At 39.4% G+C, this 21,474-nt stretch overlaps 3 protein-coding genes and 1 pseudogene across 4 annotated transcripts; all 4 read left to right on the top strand.

Moving 5' to 3' along the window:
* Nucleotides 1-1,649: 1,649 nt before the first annotated feature.
* Nucleotides 1,650-3,296, top strand: LOC117632228 (zinc finger protein CONSTANS-LIKE 7). Its single transcript, XM_034365667.1, has 3 exons — nucleotides 1,650-2,207; nucleotides 2,684-2,833; nucleotides 2,953-3,296. The coding sequence occupies exons 1-3, from the start codon at nucleotides 1,698-1,700 to the stop codon at nucleotides 2,980-2,982; spliced, it is 690 nt and encodes a 229-aa protein (XP_034221558.1). The 5' UTR covers nucleotides 1,650-1,697; the 3' UTR covers nucleotides 2,983-3,296.
* A 1,300-nt stretch (nucleotides 3,297-4,596) lies between these two features.
* Nucleotides 4,597-7,123, top strand: LOC117632229 (annotated as a pseudogene).
* A 358-nt stretch (nucleotides 7,124-7,481) lies between these two features.
* LOC117631022 (UDP-glycosyltransferase 87A1-like) lies at nucleotides 7,482-12,452 on the top strand. Of its 2 annotated transcripts, XM_034363940.1 has the most exons (3): nucleotides 7,504-7,982; nucleotides 10,180-10,720; nucleotides 11,383-12,452. In XM_034363940.1, the coding sequence occupies exons 1-3, from the start codon at nucleotides 7,533-7,535 to the stop codon at nucleotides 12,276-12,278; spliced, it is 1,887 nt and encodes a 628-aa protein (XP_034219831.1). In that variant the 5' UTR covers nucleotides 7,504-7,532; the 3' UTR covers nucleotides 12,279-12,452. The 2 variants fall into 2 exon arrangements, with proteins under 2 accessions (XP_034219830.1, XP_034219831.1); XM_034363939.1 differs by lacking the exons at nucleotides 10,180-10,720; nucleotides 11,383-12,452 and adding an exon at nucleotides 8,668-9,672 and having other exon boundaries at nucleotides 7,482-8,040.
* A 519-nt stretch (nucleotides 12,453-12,971) lies between these two features.
* Nucleotides 12,972-15,374, top strand: LOC117632072 (UDP-glycosyltransferase 87A1-like). Its single transcript, XM_034365451.1, has 3 exons — nucleotides 12,972-13,587; nucleotides 13,699-14,193; nucleotides 14,283-15,374. Exons 1-3 carry the CDS (start codon nucleotides 13,125-13,127, stop codon nucleotides 15,164-15,166), a joined length of 1,842 nt encoding a protein of 613 aa, XP_034221342.1. The 5' UTR covers nucleotides 12,972-13,124; the 3' UTR covers nucleotides 15,167-15,374.
* Nucleotides 15,375-21,474: the final 6,100 nt, after the last annotated feature.

Here is a 21,474-nt window from a genome sequence, read left to right as displayed (position 1 = left end):
TCAAAGTCTTGGTAGAGTATTGACTAAGCAATATTATCGTTGATAAGTGAGATACAACTCAACTTATCCTCGTATAAATTTGTGGTTTTGCGTTCCAAATCTCGGCTGATTAGAAAGTGCATGGCAACTCAACCCAGCAAGCATGTGTCGCTGGCGAAACCCCCTACAAAATTTAATACAAGCTTTTGTGTTCACACACCACATCACATCACATGATGAGGTCGCCCAATTAACTGTCAAGCCAACACGCTTTGGAAAATATGGGCGGTGCATGCGTGTGGTCACATCACATATAAACACATGAAATTAATTGGGATCCTATTATAATTCTTTTGACTACACTACTCAAAGTCTAGGAGGAAGCCAGCTAAACACATTTTATTTAAGCTCCAAAAATGCTTTGTGTATAGGGATATGTCTAAATGCCCATAAACAGGAAGATCAATACAATATGAGATATAAACAAATATATGAGTTAAACTTCATACCATATGTATTGGAGAGAAAATCTTCAGAATTATAGATCGACTGGATGGTTAGTTCTTCTTCATCGAACATTGACTTATCAAATGAAATATTGCCTTAAATGAAATTATTCTCATGTCAAACTATATAGTAACAATTACATCAAAAAGAATATTATTGCAAAGCTATATATGTATGAACAATCCCGCTTACATAAGGACCTCAATTTTAGGTCCTTAGGTGAGTGAGTCTGTATATTTGAAAGATGGGTTATATCATATATGGGCCTCAAACATTGACATCTCTGACCAACTCCTATGGGCTCATTTGGTGTTTAGAATTGGATTGGATAAGTCACTAAATCTAAATCTAAGGTATGTTGAAGAAGGAAATGAATATAGAGATAAATGACTTTCCAAGTTGGGGTATTAGGAGAGATTAGTTATAAGGTGTTGCTATCCTATCATTTTGTGGGAATTAGATGAGATAAGTTTTCTTCATGAGTAATCCATCTTCTACCTTCAACTTGTTTTTTTAAAAAGTCATTTCTTCCTTAAACATGCTTTAATAATATAAAGAGTATATCTAATCCAATTCAATACTAATTACCATACGATCCAATGTATATAAAATGCCCTAATATATTCTAAAAAAACTTACATGTTCTGCAGACTGCTGGTCTTCTGCACACAACGGGCCGCATGGGATAATATCTTGGTAACCAAGGAAGCCCCACAAACTGTCGAATACCAACGACCATTTTGGGTGGCGTTTTCCAATTATATACCTGCACACTACACGGGGCTTCTTTAATACGTTCTCTCTTTTTCTTGAAACTACTATAACTGAGCACATTCCTGGAACACATACAGAAACAAATTAGATCAAACCCTTTGAAATTGATAAAATATCTAATTTATTGCTTATCAACTCTTTTTTGGTTCTTCTCGATGCAGCAATTCAAAAAGTCTGTCATGTAATTGGTCCCCAACTTCCCTTTCCACTGAGTGAAAATGGATGGTGGTTGTAGGGCCCTTCTTACCCTTTTCAAGCTGTAGACTTTCAACTCATACTGAGGCCTTGAACCAGCCAATGGCTAGAAGATAAGGTGCCACGCAGGATAAAAACACCATACAAATTTCCCACTACATCTTCCATTCCCTTCTCATATCATCATCTGTATATTCAAATTGTGTACAAAGAAAGAAAGAACAAGAGAGACCAAAGATAAGATGAGGTACCATTCTTTCTTATTAAGAAGCCCAAAGAAGGAAGAGCAACAGGTGCCGGACAGCATCAATAATTCCGGTGAAGAATTCTCTGACACTACCACTACTACTACTACCACCACCAAATTAGATGATGCTTTTGACACCAATGGAGATGATCATGTGGTTGATATCATGGATGACTGGGAGCGCATTTTGGGCATTGAAGAAGAGGAAGATGGAAAATTACCGAGCGAAAACATGTACGGCGGTCACAAGCTTAATTGGGATTTTATGGATTGGGATGAGTTTCCTAAAGGAGAAGAAGATAGGTGCTTTTGTGAAGATGAAAGCTACTATGAAAGAAAGGTTTTAAAAAGTGAGAGTGTTGCGTTTTGGGATGAGGATGATGAGAAGAGGGTGCATTTGAAATTGAATTTGAATTATCAAGAGGTGTTGGATGCTTGGTCTGATCGTGGTCCTCTTTGGGCAGATGATTGTTCACGTTCTTCCATGGCTAGCAATGGCAATTATGTTAGTACTTGAATAACTTTATTTCATATCTTCCTTTACCTTTTTTTTATTATAAAAAAATACTTTGTTTCGTATATTTCATTTGGTGCCAATTTTGAAGAAATAGGATGTCATTAATATACATAGCATGCATTTTTACTGCTATGTTTAATCCTCGTTTCAAAAGAGAAACACTATTCGCACTCATGTTGTATTCTCATACTTCTTTTATAAGAAAATATGAATAACTCTCAAATACTCTGAACAAGAGCACATGACGCTTGAGGTACAAAAAAACACTTTTAAATGGTGTACTTTATAGTACTGTTCCAAACATGAAAATTTTACATTTTTATGTATTAATGTTTGTCCATGATGACATTATCAAATTGGATTTAGTAGTAAAACTGCATGCAAATTGTAATGGAGTGTCATGTGCATATATGAGGAGGCTCCTCTTAGGTATAGAATGTTGTGTCTAATTATCCTTTACTTAGATGGGAGAAGTGCCAATAATGGAAGAAGATAGAACAAGAAGGGAGGCAAGCGTTCTAAGGTACAGAGAGAAGCGCCAGTCTAGACTTTTCTCCAAGAAGATAAGGTACCAAGTCCGCAAACTCAACGCAGATAAAAGACCCAGACTCAAGGTTTTTGTCTTCTCCCTACCTCTCTCTCTCTCTCTCTCTCTCTCTCTCTCTCTGCGCCAAAATTGATATATTTTGAAATTATTGTTTGTTTGATAATACCTTATTTTCTGGTGTTGCAGGGTCGATTTGTGAAGAGGTGTGATTCGTGACGCGATGACTAAAAAGATAGCTCGAAAGATCTCAACAAATATCTCACTCCAATATCCATGGACTTTTTGCTTGCATGTGTTTGGGTTTGTCGCATGAAAATATCTCTAATTTAACTAAAAAGTAATTGAAAATATCTATTTTTTTAGGAGGACCAATTTTGGTTAACTCCAAAACATTCTCTGTTTCTGGGGCCTACTTATCACCAAAATTGAAATGATATGTGGTAAGGCCCATCTTGTAGAAAATGCCTATCTCCTTTTCCATACTTGATAGTCTTGTAATTATAGTGATGGGAATTGGACGGCAGCATCGCCAAGCTCAACTCAACTTTAATTTAGTAAGGATGTATTTATAAGGATACTGCTTGCCTTTTCTTTTTCTTTTTGTTTTTTTGTAAGGAGATATTCATTTTTTTCGTGAATCATAGTTTGATATATATGTAAAGATAATTTATCAAAAATACAAAAAAAAAATTTATGCACACATATTATACTACTATTAACATGAATGTACGAGCTCCTACTTACATGATAAAAATAGAAGTATTGTCCTATTTACAATAAACATTGTAGGGTAAATTGATCATGGAGAAAAGTCAAGTGACATGAGTATATCCTCAAATTTTTCAATAGAGTGGTGTGAAATTATTTATTTATTTATTTGTTTCTTGTTCAACAATTGTCGTCTATAAAATTTAAATTTAGAATACCTTCAAATACAAGGTGAAGATTAAGTGTGATTAGACCAAATTGTGAAAATGGATTATTGTTAATCTCGTGGAATGGATGCCAATCATTCATTAATCCATGTGCTAGTTGTTGCAATCAAATATTCCACTTTAATTAATTTAATACGAATTTGAAGTCTTGCAATGATTCATCAAGATATGTGTATACTATTTGTGGTCCCTAGAGCAAATTTTGAAAGCGTTAAAGCTTTTCATTGTAGGTGACTGATGTTGAGAAATATGTGCATTATTATATATGTTAGGTAGAGCTTCATATCTTATGGAATTTCATTTCCCACACACACACACACACAAAAACAACTAATATATTGTTGCTTACAATGTTTGCTTCTTTTGATCAAACAATATATATGTGCCCATGGAATTCATTCTCTCTTTCGTTTTTTTCTTTTCATCTGAAATTATCCTTATGTTATACGCGATCAATTTTATTTAACATATTCTAGTATAGTCTTAGGTATAAAAATTCTTAAGATTATGATTTAAATTAAAAAATAATTGAATCAGTCCCATACGATTACTTCGGTCATGGTCAATAGATATTTTTCCAGTTACCTTTTCTTTTGGGCTTTCTAATTCTATGTGGTCCTCCTAGTCAAGGAAAGGAAAACAATGGGACAAATCACAGTGGACCATGCTTCTCCCGTATGCTCTTTAAATATTTTGTTTTGTAGGGCCCATACTAATTTCACTGTCACTAACCGTGCAGTAAAAAAAAATTATTTTGTAAATTTAGAAGCGGGCTTCTACTTTTCATGACTCGGCCTACTTTTTAAATTCGGTCCATCCAAAACGCATACAACCAAGGATGGGAAATCGGAAACTTGTTTTGTCGTTTTCTTGCACCTCTTCTTTTTATCTTCATGCTCTTGGAGCTTTGGACTCTCCACCTCCTTCCGACGTCTCCCCAATCCCAAACCAATCCAATGAGCCTCCCAAACACCTCACCAACCACCACAAGCCATGTGGTGGCGCTGCCGTTCCCCGGCCGCGGCCACATCAACCCCATGATGTGCCTCTGCAACTCCCTCGCTTCGTTAAACCCGCCCGCCGACAACACAGACATCATCGTTACCGTTATCGTGACGGAGGAGTGGCTCGGCTTCCTCCGCTCGGAGTCGAAGCCCGACAACGTGAGCTCCTGGATTCTATGAGACCGTTTTGAGAAAAATCAAAACCCCGGTCGAAGACCTCCTCGACAGACTGGAGCCGCCGGTCACCGCCTTGATCGCCGACACGTACTTGGTCTGGTCCGTCGAGATCGGGAATGTGAGGAATATTCCGGTAGCTTCTCTATGGACCATGTCCGCTTCTGTCTACTCCGTCTTCCATTTCTTCGATCTCCTCGTCCAACACAGTCATTTTCCCGTTAATTTGGAAGGTACACAACGAACTCAATAACTTAATATACTTCTCTTCGTTTGACTTTAATTCTAGAAATTATAATTGTTTCGAAATATGATCCTTATAATTTACTAAGTAATGTATTGGACTTTTTAGAGGTATCATGTGCTAATTTCTTCAAAAATATTGACAGAATTAAGTCATTCTACAAAATAATAACAACTGATATTACAGAAAATAAAATGGAATTTCGTCCAAACCTATATGAATCAAAATCAAAATTTGTTTCAGAAATCTGTTATTGACACTACCACTGGCGGAACCACTACGAAGGCCCTATCAGAGTTTTAAAAAATCCAATTCTTTATGAATTTAGTTGTATGACAACAATAAAAATGCACATTAAAATAGTTACTTTTTTAATTTTATTGTTGAATATATTTTCATTTTGATAATGTGTGGTTTCCGGTTACATTTAATATGTATTTGTTTTATGCTAAATTTAATTGAAAATTGTAAGGAGTTTGTAGCTCAAATAGTTAAGATCATTTACCATTGTCCTAGGTTCAATTCCCCCCTTGAAAAATATATTGGGAATCAGTCAAATAGTTAAAATCACTTATTTATTTTTGAATTTATGTCTTTAGTTTGAAAGTTGATAGATTTTTCTGTCTTTTTTTAAAAAAATTTAGCTTTTTTCCAAAAGTAAAATTTTTTTTATAATTAAAACCTAAATTTACTAAAAAGGTATAGTTCCGCCCTTGGACACTACAAACAAATACCAACATGTGTGTTTTCTTTATAGAACGAGGAGAAGAGCATGTGGACTACATCCCGGGACTTCCTTCCACACGTGTGGCGGACCTTTCCACGTGTTTCTACGGGAAAGGGCTTAATGTATTGGATCGAGCACTAGAATCCGTTGCATTATTATCGAAAGCCCAATGGCTTTTGTTGCCTTCGGTGTACAAGCTTGAAGCCCAAGTGATCGACGCTCTGAGGGCGAACACATCGATCCCTGTTTATCACATTGGGCCCACCATACCCCATTTCAAATTGGAGACCGAATCAAGGCCCAGTGAGGCCCACTATTTTGATTGGCTAGACAAACAGCCTAGTGGGTCAGTTTTGTACGTGTCGCAAGGGAGCTTGCATTCAGCTCCCAAAGCCCAAATGGATGAAATTGCTGATGGGTTGAGGGAGAGTAGGGTTCGATTCTTCTGGGTGGCGCGTGAAGCAGCTTCGGAGTTGAAAGAGAGGTGTGGGGGGATGGGGATTGTGGTGCCCTGGTGTGACCAATTGAGGGTGTTATGTCATGATTCTAGGGAGACTTTGGAAAAAACCAAAGAAGAGAGAAAATTTTTAAAAGAAGCCAAAATGGACAAAATTGCCCTTATTTATTTTTTGATTTCCAAAAGAATCCTTTACATTTGCATGTCTTTGGTTTGAAAGTTGAGAGGTTTTTTTGTCTTTTTTGAAAAAGCTTTGGCTTTTTCCAAAAGTGAAAGTTTTTTTATGGGCAAAAACTAAATTTACTATGATTTTCTATTGGTGGGTTTTGGTCTCACTGCGGTTGGAATTCGACCTCAGAAGCTGTTTTTGCTGGTCTTCCAATGCTGACTTTTCCTATATATTGGGACCAGGTCCCCACTAGCAAGATGATTGTGGAGGATTGGAAGATTGGATGGAGGGTGAAGAAGAAGGGGGTGGGAGAAGAAGAAAGTTTGGTGGGTAGAGAAGAAATTACAGGGATTGTGAGGAGGTTTATGGATTTGGAAAGTGAGGAGGGTAACGAAATGAGGAGCAAAGCGAGGGAGCTTAGGGACATTTATCGGCAAGCAATTCGAAAGGGTGGCTCGACTCATGCCGATCTTGAAGCATTTGTAAGTGACATATGCAAGCAAGATTTCTAATGACAAATTGGTTTAATAAAAGATGACAATTGCTGTTTTGAATTGGTTTCATGCCCTACCACAATTATGTATGGAGTTTGCCAAACTATGATGTAGGATTTACCATGTGGTTTTATTGATCCACTAACACATGTATTTTGCAACCAAAGACTTTGTCCTTAACATGTTTACTCATTACGTTACTGCGCATGTACCAAATTGATTTTTATTTCCACTAACACATGTATTTTCTAGGGTAGAAATATTTTATTTTTATGTTTTAGAGAATATTTTCACATGACTGGTCCATATATATTATATGGTACACCGGTCGCCCGTAACATATAAAAATTAGTCCGTGCATAAGCAGGCTCTAGTTCCCAAAGGAAGTGTTAATTTCTACCGCAACCGAGGGCTATTTCCGTCTTTAAGCCTGTTTTATGATCGTGAAAGCTAACTGATCAGTCATCTGCTTCAATCTTCGATGTATATATAGTAGACTGACTGTCTGAAACAGCAAACGGCAACAATTTAGTAATAAAGCTTCAATCTTCACACAAGAGAAATGGCCACAGAAAAACTTGAGTCAATCCCCGTCTGCCACGTGGTGGCCCTGCCTTATCCCGGCAGAGGACACATCAACCCCATGATGAACCTCTGTAAATCACTGTCTTCAAAGAAACCCGACAACACCCTCGTCATCACCTTCGTCATCACGGAAGAGTGGCACGGCTTCATCGAATCCGACCCGAAACCCGACAACATCGAGTTTGCGACGCTACCAAACGTCATCCCCTCCGAGCTGGTCCGTGCTAACGACTTTCCGGCATTCTTTGAGGCCGTGAACACAGCATTGGAAGCTCCCTTCGAGCGGCTTCTGGATGGGCTCGAGTCTGAGGCGCCTCCAGTGAGCGCCATAGTTGCTGACTCTTTTGTTGACTGGGCCCTGAGGGTCGGGAACCGGAGGAATATTCCGGTGGCTTCACTGTGGACAATGTCGGCGTCGGTGTTTACGGTGCTCCATAGCTTTGAGCTGCTCAAACAGAAGGGCCACTTCCCTGCTGACTTGTCAGGTACGTCGATTGTTAGGTTTATATCGAGACATGACAATTGATTGTTATTATGGCATATGCTCGTACACTACAGTCTACATGCATGTGGGGGTACGTCAACTTTGGGACCCCAGGTGCATTAATTGAAAGTCGACTCTCATGCCAACCCTATTTTCACCTTACAAAGTTACAACTTACACTGCTTGACTGCTTACATGTAAGAAGTCATTCTTCAGACAAATCGCATTTATATGCAAAACTAACTCAAAACAGAAAAGTTTATGCATTTATATCACGATATTGGTAGGAATGCATTTCGTATTACTGCAGTTTTTTATTCGTATGGCTTGACTCTTTAAAATTGAGGAGGAGCTCCTTTTCACAACAAATAGGAGTTTAACGCTTGTCAAATTCTAAAATATAAAAAATAAAAAATAAAAAAGTTAAAGAAATTTAACAAGTGTCCATTTGTTTTAAGGATGAACTGCTCCTCAATTTTGAATTGCAAAGTATGAATGCAATCAAAAACCTTTTTTCTTTCTTTCTCACTTTATCAAACAATGTTTTCTCAATAATGCAATTTTATTTATTGAAATTGCTTTTTATATATGTTTCTCTGTGTCTATTTGCCAAATGTGTAAATGAAAGAGCGTGGAGATGAGATAATAGACTACATCCCTGGAATCAACACCACAAGCATTGCAGATCTTCCCACAGTATTCTTTGGGGACAATCATCAAAAAGTCCTCCACAGAGCTATTGAAACTGTTGCTCAAGTAGTAGAAAAAGCAAAATATCTTTTGTTCACTTCAGTCCATGAGCTCGAACCCCAAGTCTTTGACACGTTCAAAACCAAATTTGCGCTGCCTGTCTACCCTATTGGCCCAGCCATACCTCACTTTGAACTTTCTAAAAGTCTACCCATAAATCGCAATGATGCCCTCGGTTATCTATATTGGCTAGATTCTCAGCCCAAACAGTCAGTCCTGTACATCTCCCTGGGAAGCTTCCTTTCAGTTTCAAAAGCCCAAATGGATGAAATTGTTGCTGGGGTGCAGAACAGTAGTGTTAGGTTCTTGTGGGTTGCTCGTGGGGATGCCTCTAAGTTGAAGGATGGTGTTGGTGATAAGGGTTTGGTGGTGCCTTGGTGTGACCAATTGAGGGTGTTGTGTCATGATTCTATTGGGGGGTTTTGGTCACATTGTGGTTGGAATTCAACTTTGGAAGCTGTTTATGCTGGCCTTCCAATTCTCACTTGTCCTATATTTTGGGACCAAGTTCCCAATGCTAAGCAAATTGTGGAAGATTGGAAGATTGGATACAGGGTATTGAAGAAGAAGGTGGGGGGTGCTGAACATGAACATTTGGTGACCAGAGAGGAAATTGCTGAACTTGTGCAGAGGTTTATGGATCTCGAAATCAAGGAGGGGAAGGAGATGAGGGAAAGAGCAAGACAACTTCAAGAGACTTGTCATAGAGCAATTGCTGAAGGTGGCTCATCTGACACCAACCTTGATGCGTTTATCAAGGATATTTCACAAGGAGGTCACCATTAATTATGTTCATGATTTGTAGTTTGGTTGAAAAACATAACTATATTGTTTAGTTTTGATTACTTGATTAATCATAATGATGGAATCAAATATACCTAAATAGTCCAACATGTGGGCAGCAATATGCCAAACAAACTCATTAATTAACACCTAAGCAATTTTGTCATTATCTCTTGCTGGCAAGAGGGCAACGTGTTAATTAGTCGAACATGTGGGCAGCAATATGAATATGGGGTTTGCCCCCGTCTCAGCCTCCTATTTGAAAAAGAAACTACTATCACTTTTTATTATCCTGACTAATAACGCATATTATTTTTTATTATCCTGATTAATAACGCAATAATATATAGGATACCTTAAAATGAGGTGTTCCATTAATATGTATATTTGGAATCAAAGTGAGGTGTGCGCTATCAATGTATATTCATGGAAAAAGCATGAACCAAATATACATATTTTATATAAGGAATCAAATATACCTATTTATACATATGTATATTTGGAGCCGTTGGATTGGCACTTGTAATGGATAACACTGTTTCACCGAGGGGTAATTTAGTCTTTCGTGGAGTTCATCTCTTCAATCTTCATTTTATTCTGTATAAAGCTTCTTCAAACTTCATCTTCAATCTCCATAAAAAGAGAGAAAATGGGAACACTAAAAGACAACCACATCTCAGTCTGCCACGTGGTGGCGCTACCCTATCCCGGCAGAGGCCACATCAACCCCATGATGAACCTCTGCAAACTCCTATCCTCAAAGAAACCCGACAACACACTCCTCATCACCTTCGTCGTCACCGAGGAGTGGCACGGCTTCATCGGATCCGACCCAAAACCTGACAACATCCGATTCGCCACGCTACCAAACGCCATCCCCTCCGAGCTCGTCCGAGCAAAAGACTTTCCTGGCTTCGTGGAAGCCGTGAGCACCAAGTTGGAAGCTCCGTTTGAGCAGCTTGTGGACCGGCTCGAGCCGCCGGTGAGCGCCATAGTTGCTGATCCGTACGTTGTTTGGGCTGTGAGGGTCGGGAACAGGAGGAATATTCCGGTGGCTGCGCTTTGGCCTATGTCGGCGTCGGTGTTCTCATTTTTCCATCACTTTGAGCTCCTCAAACAGAACGGACACTTCCCTCTTGATGTGACAGGTGCGTCCACATCTACGCCACTTACTTTACTGTTTAGTTGCTTCAAAGAGAGTTGCTTAAATTCTTTGATTATTTTTAATTTCTAAAGTGAAAAAGAATTTGCAATCACTTAGCTTGTGACAAGACAACAATGGAACTATGCAAGTTGAACTTTGCCACTTGCTACATGCCAAGGGATAGAACAGTGCGTGACTTCTAGTTGCCACTTTGGCGAAACACTTTGCATAATATTTTGGTCATAAAAGAGCATGTAACGTAGACGATTGACTATATTTTTTAAATTTTTTATAGCCATTTATTTAATGTGATTTTTCTAGCACTTTTTTCAAACAAAAAAAAGTTAAATTGTGCATGTCAAATGTAGAATATGACCCAAAGTTTATTTTGTATTTGACCATGACTTTCCTTGTATCAATTTGATACGCCATGATCTTCTGTCTCTATAAAATCTAGTATAAGCCCTTTTCTTCAATATTGAGAACCCCATAATTTGAAACTTCAACACATTTTACACACACATACTTTTAGAAACTTGGTTTTGTATGAAACTGTTGAATTAAAATCTCAAAGCCTTTTACATGTAACAAAAATAATGTTATCTCAATGCAAAAATTTATTGATGTTCTTTCTCTATTTCTCTGTGCTAATTGTATAATGCGTAGAGCGTGGAGATGAGATAGTAGACTATATCCCTGGACTTGGCACCACGTCCATTGCAGACCTTCCCACAGTATTCTCTGTAGACGGTCAAAAGGTCCTGGACAGAGCCATTGAAGCTGTTTCTGGAGTAGCAGATAAAGCACAATATCTTTTGTCCACTTCAGTCTACGAGCTTGAGCCTCAAGTCTTTGACACTTTGAAAGCCAAATTTGCTTTCCCTGTCTACCCAATTGGCCCAAGCATACCTCACCTTGAGCTTTCAGAAAGTCCTCCCACTGATCACAATGACCTCAACAACTGGCTTGATTCTCAACCTAAACACTCAGTCTTGTACATCTCTCTGGGAAGCTTCCTCTCGGTTTCGAAATCCCAAATGGATGAAATTGTCGCTGGGGTGCGGAATAGTGGTGTTAGGTTCTTGTGGGTGGCTCGTGGGGATGCCTCTAAGTTGAAGGACGGCGTTGGTGATAAGGGTTTGGTGGTGCCTTGGTGTGACCAATTGAGGGTGTTGTGTCATGATTCTATTGGTGGGTTTTGGTCACATTGTGGTTGGAATTCAACTTTGGAAGCTGTTTATGCTGGTCTTCCAGTTCTCACTTGCCCTATATTTTGGGATCAAATGCCTGATTCTAAGCAAATTGTAGAAGATTGGAAGATTGGATACAGGGTGCTGAAGAAGAAGGTGGGGGCTGCTGAACATGAACATTTGGTGACCAGAGAGGAGATTGCAGAACTTGTGCAGAGGTTTATGGATCTTGAAAGCAAGGAGGGGAAAGAGATGAGGAAAAGAGCGAAACAACTTCAGGAGACTTGTCACGGAGCAATTGCTAAAGGTGGCTCATCTGACAAGAACCTTGATGCTTTTATTGAGGATATTTCTCGAGGCCATCACCACTAATTATAAGTTCATGATTTGTGTTGGGTTTTGTGGGAATAATATAATTATTGAAGGGATATCATTTCTAATTTCTATATAGTTTGGTTGAAAATACTGTGTATGAATTATCATTTCCATTATTTTTATTTATGGAATCAAATATGTCTATTCAATATAAAAGTTGGTGTTGTCCCATTCACCACCTCTAGAGCCCACTTTTGAACAAAATAGTAGGACCCCTTTTTTATCAACAGGTCAGTGTCAATCAAAATACCAAAATCTGATTAGTTTTGAACATTCGGAATTGAAATGTTACACCGTGACCTAAATAAATTATATTGAACTGTAAAGATAACATTCATATTATAACACATAAATTAGTAACATCAGGCCATGATGATTTTAAAAGATTCTTCTTCTTAACTTGCAGCCTGGATCGGCACCACACGCATAGCAGATCTGACCACAGTATTCTAGCATTCCATCATTTGGTTAAAAATTGGCATCAGATTTTTTAGAATCGATTATAGACTCTATTTTACCGTTCAGTGAATGTTTGAAATGACAAAATATACCTAATTTAAAATAAAAGTCGGTATCTTATATAAATTAAGTTAGTTTGTTAACGTAGTGTGTCCGTCTCTTACAATCGAGTTGCACTCTTAATAATTTAAAATATGGCGTTATCAAAAACGAAAATTTTGACAATTTCATATAACCATCGTCCAATTGGCACTTAAACAAATGAAACCTATTTTAACAAGAAAAAAAAAGAATCAATCATCCAGAGGATAAAACAAAACACTGAAAAAATTGCAGTCACAAGCATTTATACAAACAGGTAGTAAGCAGAAATCCAGGGCATAAATGGATACCTCCTCCAACGTCCTCCATGTAGTGGCGGTGCCTTATCCTGGTAGAGGCCACATCAACCCCATCATCAACCTCTGCAAATTACTAGCTTCCAGGAAAAACGACATTCAAATCACCGTCGTCGTCACCGAAGAGTGGCTTGGCTTCATAGGCTCCGACCCGAAACCCAATAACATCAGCTTCCGTACCATACCCAACGTCCTTCCCTCTGAGCTAGTTCGTGGCACCAACTATCCCGCCTTCTACGAAGCCGTGATGACGAAGATGGAAGCTCCGTTCGAAAAGCTACTGGATCAAATTCATCCTCCGGTGACCGCCATTATAGCCGACATCGAGCTTCTCTGGGCAGTTCCCGCAGGCCGCTGGAGAAATATTCCGGTGGCTTCGCTTTCCACACTGTCGGCGTCGGTTTTTCATCTCCTCTTCCGAAATAGGGAGCTGAATTCATTAGGTAACAGTAATATATTTTAATATTATTTTATTAAAAATAAATGAAACTCTGTATAAATGACTTGCCTGCCTCAAAGACAAAAACGTTTAGACCTTTCTCTCTAAAAGGTCATAAGAGTCATGGCTACCTCCGACGTTGACTCAGTCACCGTCAGCCACGTGGCGGCGATGCCATTCCCTGGCCGAGGCCACATCAACCCTATGATGAACCTCTGCAAGTTACTAGCTTCAAAAAACCCCCAACTTCTCATCAGCTTCGTCGTCACCGAAGAGTGGCGCGGGTTTATCAGCTCCGACCCGAAACCCGACAACATCCGGTTGGCCTCCATCCCAAACGTCATCCCTCCCGAGCGTCTCAAAGCCGCCGACTTTCCGGGCTTCTACGAAGCTGTCATGACCAAGATGGAAGCTCCGTTTGAGCTACTGCTCGATCGGCTCGAGCCGCCGGTATCAGCTGTCATAGCTGATATTGAGGTTCGGTGGGGTGTTGGGTTTGGGATTCGGAGGAATATTCCGGTGTCTTTGTTTTGGACTATGTCAGCCACCTTCTTGTCCATGCTACACCGTTTTAATGTTTTCTCACAAAACAAGAACATCCCAGTTGAATTTTTTGGTAAGTAATTGCTATCTGCATATATATCTTTTGATAACCCAAACTGAAATTGATGTGGAAATTGGGCTTGATTTGTTTCTCTGTGATAGATTGTGGAGATCAAATACCAGGGATTTCTTCTACTGATTTAGCAGACCTTGGAGAAGTGTTCAAAGGAAACGACCCAAAAGTCATTAAGCTTGCTCTGGAGTGCATTTCATGGGTTCCAAAAGCACAGTATCTTCTGTTTACTTCCGTTTATGAGCTTGAACCTCAAATCTTTGACTCTTTACAAGCAGAATTCCCATTCCCTGTGTACCCAATTGGTCCCGCCATACCTTATCTAGAGCCTGAACACAATTGCTCTGTATCAGTTGCTGACAATAGCATTGACTATCTGAAATGGCTTGATTCTCAGCCGAAAGGCTCTGTCTTGTACATCTCGTTGGGCAGTTTTCTTTCAGTTTCCAGCACCCAAATGGACGAAATTGCAGCAGGGCTGAGGAATAGCGGGATTCGGTACTTGTGGGTTGCTAGGGGGGAGGCTTCTCGGTTGAAAGAGAGCTGCAATGGTGAAATGGGGTTGGTGGTGTCTTGGTGTGAGCAACTGAAAGTGTTGTGCCATTCTTCTGTTGGTGGTTTTTGGACTCATTGTGGGTGGAACTCCACTCTGGAAGCTGTTTTCGCTGGTGTTCCAATGCTTACTTTCCCTCTGTTCCTTGATCAACTGCCCAACAGCAGGCAAATTGTTGAAGAGTGGAGGATTGGCGGGAGGGTTAAGACAGAGGTACAAGATGAGAAATTGATGACAAGGGAAGAAATTGCTGAGCTCGTGAAGAGATTTATGGATCTTGAAAACAGTGATGGGAAAGAAATGCGGAAAAGAGCAAAAGAAAGCAGCGATTTGTGTCATCAAGCAATTGCAAAAGGGGGTTCATCTGATACAAACCTTGATAATTTTATCAGGGATATAGGCAAAGCTCCAACCTTCTAGCGGACTGATGCTCCTGCCTTTTAGTAAGACACAACTTACTTCTCAATATGCAAATTAGCCCTCATCCATGTGTACGACGTAGTATGTAGAATAAATACTAGAGAATCTAAGTAAGTTTCCTTGCTCATTTTGGTTTTGAAGCATACGGGTACTTTTTTACACATGTCCTATTTGTTATGTCTTCTCAATATCTACTTGATTCGAGCCTTTTGATCTCTACCACAAGGGTAAGCCTCATTTGAAGCTTTGAGATTTTTTGGGTTTGAGTCAATTCCTTTTTTTTTTTTTTTTTTTTGTTACAAGCCCTCTCTGTTTTCTGGGAAATACTTCTAGTCGTTGCATTGCCTCATTCTTCATGTTAAGAATATTTATTATTCTATTTATTATGTTTATGTTTATCTTGTTAAGTTGTGGAAGTCTTATTCTTTAGGGACTTGGTTGTTTTAGCTGCTAGTTAATAGGAGAGTCCAAGTTGTCATGGAGTCATGGTTAGTGGCTGAATATCACAATTTAGTCATGCAGTAGTTGTTCCTACTATTTAGCTTAGTTGCTTTGGTAGTTTGCTGTTTAAGTTGTATTCATTATTCAAGTTGATTAAGAAGAGAAGTTTGAATTCCACAAATACGTTCTTGGTTCTTCACTTGTTTCCTTATTTTCAACATCTAGTATCAGAGCCCCCACTGGGCCTAACGTATAAATCTCCAAAGAGTAGCAGCAGCAAGTGTTAAGGATGTCTGACAGAGCACCTGAGAGTTTCGTGCAGCCAGCAATCCCTCGTTTCAACGGTCATTACGATCATTGGAGCATGCTCATGGAGAATTTTTTGAGATCCAAGGAATATTGGGATCTTGTGAAAACAAACATTGTCAAAACAGAAGGCGAGCTAACACAAGCACAACAAAAGAAGATAGATGATTTGAAGTTGAAAGACCTGAAGGTGAAAAATTGCTTGTTTCAGCCCATAGAGTGCTTTGTTCAACCTATATACCTTTTTCTCATTTCCCTGTTGCTCATATCCCGGAGGTTGCTCAATATACACCTCTTCTTCCAACTCCCCATGCAAAAACGCTAACTTTACATCCAATTGAAAAATTGGCCACGAGTTTTGAGCAGCCATGGAAAGAACAAGCCGGATTGTATCCATTCTTGCAATTGGTGCAAACACCTCCTTGTAGTCAACACCAAACTTCTGCTTGTAGCCTTTTGCCACCAAACGAGCCTTGTGCTTTTCTATCTCACCCTTCTCATTTAGATTTGTTTTAAAAACCCATTTCACACCAATCTTTTTCTGCCCATTTGGAAGGTCTGTCAGTACCCATGTGTCATTTTTCTCAATAGCCCTGATTTCTGCATCCATGGATTTTTGCCACTTTGGTTCCTTCACAGCTTCTTGAAAACTTATTGGATCACAATCTGAAAACAAGGAAAAATGTGCAATTGTGTCATCATCATCATCAGATTGATAAACACACTGACGTCATAAGCCATCATCCATGCTGGCCTCTTCCTCAAGCGTTGGGCATAGATGCTTACTTTGCTGACCAAGGCTTTCACAAATGTCCCATATGAACATACTATGTATGTTAAAGTTGGAAAAAATGGAAAAATTCTTATTGTATATTTATATGTTGATGATTTGATCTACACTAGGAGTGATAAGGCTATGTTTGATGAGTTTAAAAATTCCATGATGACTGAGTTTGACATGTCAAACCTTGGGTTGATGCATTATTTTTTGGGCATTGAAGTGAATCAATCCCCTGCTGGAATTTTTATCTCACAAAAGAAGTATGTTCAAGAAGTCTTGGACAAGTTTCATATGAAGGATTGCAATCCAGTTTGAACTCCAACATTGTTTGATCTGAAGCATATGAAGAATTTGGATGGAAGAAAGGTTGATCCCACTCTTTATAAGAAAATTGTGGGAAGCCTCATGTATTTGACTTTAACCAGGCCGGATATTATGCATGTTGTGAGTCTTATTAGTCGTTTTATGGAGAATCCTACAGAGCTTCATCTTGCAGCAGCAAAAAGAATTGTTTGCTATTTAAAAGGTACGGTTGATTTTGGTGTTGTCTATAAGAAGGAAGCAAAGTCTAGTTTGTTTTTTATTTTACAAACAGTGACTATGTGGGAGATCAAGATGATCGAATGAGCACTTCAGGATATGTGTTTATGATGGGCTTAGGCAGTTGCCTGGTCATCTAAGAAGCAGCCGATTGTGACTTTATCAACAATTGAAGCTGAATTTGTTGCAGCAGCATCCTGTGCATGCCAAGCCATTTGGCTGAGAAGGTTAATTGAAGCACTTCACTACATGCAGCAAGGTCCAACGTCAATCTATTGTGATAATATTACTGTTATTAAGCTTTCGAAAAATCCAGTTTTGCATGGAAGAAGCAAACATATTGATGTGAGATATCATTTTCTTCGTGATCTCTGCAAGGATGATGTTATTGATCTGATTTATTGTTAAAGTGAGGACCAAATTGTTGATATTTTTACCAAGCCTCTCAAGCTGCATGTGTTCGTAAAATTGAGAAATTTGTTGGGAGTTAGTTCTTTGAAGGATGTTGCTTGTTGCTACTGATTGTTGAAAAATTGAAGTTTTATCTTTAAATTGATTATCTGCAGAACATTCAGTTGAAGGGAGGGTGTTAAGAATAATTATTATTCTATTTATTATGTTTATGTTCTTCTTGTTAAGTTGTGGAAGTCCTATTCTTTAGGGACTTTGTCGTTTTAGCTGCTAGTTAATAGGAGAGTCCAAGTTGTCATGGAGTCATGGTTAGTGGCTGAATATCATGATTTAGTCATGCAGTAGTTGTTCATACTATTTAGCTTAGTTGCTTTGTTAACTTGCTATTAAGTCGTATTCAGTATTCAAGTTGATTAAGAAGGGAAGTTTGAATTCCACAAATACCTTTTTTTTTCTTCACCTGTTTCCTTATTTTCAACACATCCTCTCTCCTCGGAAAATCTTTGATAGACGCTGAACCTGGACCTCAACCATGTTATTCAATCAATTATTGAAACGAACAAGAAGAAAAGACTTGGTCCATTTAAATCTTCTTCCCTTGCATGTGCATATATGCTGCAACCAACTTCAACTTTATTACTAATTACTGATTTCATTGAATCATGAAATCGGACATGGATTCCACCAGAGAATAAGCACCACCAACCAGTGTCTTCCATCTCGTGGCTCTACCCTATCCTGGCAGAGGCCATATCAACCCCATGATGAACCTCTGCAAACTACTGTCTTCAAAGAAACCCGACATCCTCATCACCTTCGTCGTCACCGAAGAGTGGCACGGCTTCATGGGCTCCGACCAGAAACCCCATAACATCCGGTTTGCCACTGTACCAAACCTCATACCCTCCGAGCTTGTTCGTGCAAACGACATTCTTGGATTCGTGGAAGCTGTGAACACCAAATTGGAAGCTCCGGTTGAGCAGCTACTGGACCGGCTTGAGTAGCCGGTGAGCTGATAGGTTTCCCTCGTTAGTGGAGGAGAGAAAAAGAAGGAAAATAAATATTAAAATAAAATAAAAGAAAGGACAGGGAAATTTGAAGAAAACGAACGGAAGAGAAAATGAGAAAAACTCTCTCGCATGCAAGGCCACTAATTTGTCAGGAACGTTGGCTATAAAAGCAGCTGCCTTCCTTCAGTTCAGATCATCCTTTAGAAAACCAAAACATAGAGAGTTTTGAGAGATAAGAAAACCTCACTTGTGTGTGAGAGAAAATCCTCTTGAGAGAAAAACCAAGAGAGAGTTTAGCCACCGGTGTTTGGAGAGATTATTATTGTATTCCCATTATTTTTTCTTAGTGGAAGATAGAGTGTTATTTTTGCCCATTTTATTTACACAAGGCTGGGAGAAGTCAGATTCTAGGAGTGCCATATTTATTTATTGGCTCTTTGATTTTCACAATCTTTCCCAACAAGTGGTATCAGAGTTTCAGCTCAAAAATTATATTCTTGTGTAATTTAAGATGGAGGAGTCATCGTCATCATCATCAGCAACAATGTTAAAATTGACTGCATCCAATTACTCCATTTGGAATCCAAGAATGGAGGGCATCCTTTACTGCAAGGATTTGTATGAGCCCCTTCAATTGCTGGGACAAAAACCAGCAGGGAAGTCAGACGATGCGTGGAGCATTCTGAATAGAAAAGTTGTCGGACAAATCCGACAATGGGTGGATCAAAGTGTGTTCCACCATGTGTCACAAGAGACGGATGCATACAAATTATGGACAAAATTGTCGTCCATGTACGAGCGGAAGACCGCTCAAAATAAAGCATCGGTTATCCGACGGTTGGTAAACCTTAAGTACAGAGATGGTCGAAGTGTTACCGAGCATCTCAATGACTTCCAAGGTTTGATCAACCTGTTGACGAATATGAAGATGGTGCTTGATGATGAGTTACAAGCACTAGTGTTACTCAGCTCTTTGCCTGATAGCTGGGATACACTAGTAGTATCCTTAAGCAATTCAGCTCCTCAAGGTGTTCTTACATTGGACATAGTTAAAGATAGCATGTTCAATGAAGAAGCAAGGAGGAAAGAACAAGGGGTAGTAGCCGAGTCAGAAGCCCTCGTCTCAGAGTATCGTGGAAGAACTAACAATAGAAAATTCCACAGGCGAGACAAGTCAAAGGGCAGGTCAAGAGATGGCTCGAGAGGAAGGGCCAAGACAAGAAAGGACCTAGAATGTTACCATTGTGGCGGGATAGGCCACATGAAAAGAGAGTGCAGGTTGTTTAAACGAGAGCAAGATAGAGGTAACGAAAAGAGTGATGCCAGGCACACGACCGCAACTACCTCTGATGGAAATGAGGTAATTATTCTATGTGGTGATGGCTTCGTTAATTTGTCCTCTCAAGATACATGCTGGATAGTGGACTCTGGTGCATCATTTCATGTCACCTCACGGAGGGACTTCTTTACATCTTACACCAATGGAGATTTTGGTAATGTGAGGATGGGAAATGACAAATTGTCCAAGATCGTGGGAAGATGAGATATTTCCCTTGAAACCAACACAAGTTGTCACTTGGTCCTCAAGGATGTGAGACATGTTCCAGACATGCGTCTCAATCTAATCTCCACTGGATTACTTGACGATGAAGGATACATCAATGTCTTTGCTGAAGGGAAATGGAAACTCAGCAAGAACTCTCTTGTCCTAGCACGAGGGAAGAAGGAGAACACCTTATACATGACACATGCAAAAGTCAGTAATGGGTACGTAAATGCTCTCGCAGAAGACTCAATCGAGCTATGGCATAAACGGCTCGGTCACATGAGCGAGAAAGGGCTGCAAATTCTAGCCAAAAGAGAGGCACTGACTGGGATGAAGAAAGGCATGCCTCTAAAATCATGCACGCATTGTTTGGCTGGAAAGCAGCATAGAGCTTCATTTCAACATGGTCATGCACAAAGAAAACCCAATGTATTGGATGTTGTGTATTCTGATGTTTGTGGTCCTATGACCACTAGTACACTTGGTGGTGCAAGATATTTTGTTACCTTCATTGACGATCATTCCAGGAAGGTATGGGCTTACGCACTTAGAACAAAAGATCAAGTGTATGAAGTTTTCAAGCAGTTTCATGCTAGCGTTGAACGAGAGACTGGTAGAAGCTTCAAATGTATTCGCACCGATAATGGAGGAGAATATATGGGGGCGTTTAGAAACTACTGTAGAAGTAACGGAATCAGGTATGAAAGATCTGTTCGAAGACTCCTCAGCATAATGGCATAGCTGAGAGAATGAACAGAACAATTGTTGAAAGAATAAGAACAATGTTATCTCATGCCAAGCTGCCCAAAAGTTTTTGGGGGGAAGCCCTGATGACTGCGGTTGATCTAATCAACCTTTCTCCTTCAGCACCTTTGAATGGTGATGTCCCGAACAAGTTCTGGTCGGAAAAAGACGTTTCCTACAATCATCTGAAAGTTTTTGGTTGTAGAGCTTTTGTTCATATTCCTAAAGACGAGAGATCCAAGCTCGACGCAAAGTCGAAAGAATGTATCTTCGTGGGATATGGGAATGAAGAATTCGGTTACAGGTTATGGGATCCTGTAGCTAGAAAGATTATTAGAAGTAGAGATGTTGTCTTCTTTGAAGATCAGAACATTGAAGACACTCGAAGAGGTGATAAACCTAATAATCCTAGAGAATATCCAGCTAACTTGGATCCAGTTCCTTCTCCATTGGAGCACAATGACGGGCGAGATGAATTCAATGATACTGATGATCTAGCTAGTGATCCTATTATAAATGAACCAGTTGA

This window comes from Prunus dulcis, chromosome 6, assembly GCF_902201215.1.
Source record: "Prunus dulcis chromosome 6, ALMONDv2, whole genome shotgun sequence".
NCBI lineage: Eukaryota > Viridiplantae > Streptophyta > Magnoliopsida > Rosales > Rosaceae > Prunus > Prunus dulcis.
The sequence above is the reverse complement of the archived record's forward strand: the minus strand, read 5'-3'. Positions and strand labels throughout refer to the sequence as shown.

Coding starts and splice junctions, on each gene's coding strand:
- LOC117631022 (XM_034363940.1), top strand. CDS start 7,533: ATGGCCACAGAAAAACTTGAGTCAATCCCCGTCTGCCACGTGGTGGCC. Junction 7,983..10,179: donor TGTCGGCGTCGGTGTTTACG/GTGCTCCATAGC, acceptor TTCTGTATAAAG/CTTCTTCAAACTTCATCTTC. Junction 10,721..11,382: donor CTTCCCTCTTGATGTGACAG/GTGCGTCCACAT, acceptor TATAATGCGTAG/AGCGTGGAGATGAGATAGTA.
- LOC117632228 (XM_034365667.1), top strand. CDS start 1,698: ATGAGGTACCATTCTTTCTTATTAAGAAGCCCAAAGAAGGAAGAGCAA. Junction 2,208..2,683: donor TGGCTAGCAATGGCAATTAT/GTTAGTACTTGA, acceptor TCCTTTACTTAG/ATGGGAGAAGTGCCAATAAT. Junction 2,834..2,952: donor ATAAAAGACCCAGACTCAAG/GTTTTTGTCTTC, acceptor CTGGTGTTGCAG/GGTCGATTTGTGAAGAGGTG.
- LOC117632072 (XM_034365451.1), top strand. CDS start 13,125: ATGGATACCTCCTCCAACGTCCTCCATGTAGTGGCGGTGCCTTATCCT. Junction 13,588..13,698: donor GCTGAATTCATTAGGTAACA/GTAATATATTTT, acceptor AGGTCATAAGAG/TCATGGCTACCTCCGACGTT. Junction 14,194..14,282: donor CATCCCAGTTGAATTTTTTG/GTAAGTAATTGC, acceptor TCTCTGTGATAG/ATTGTGGAGATCAAATACCA.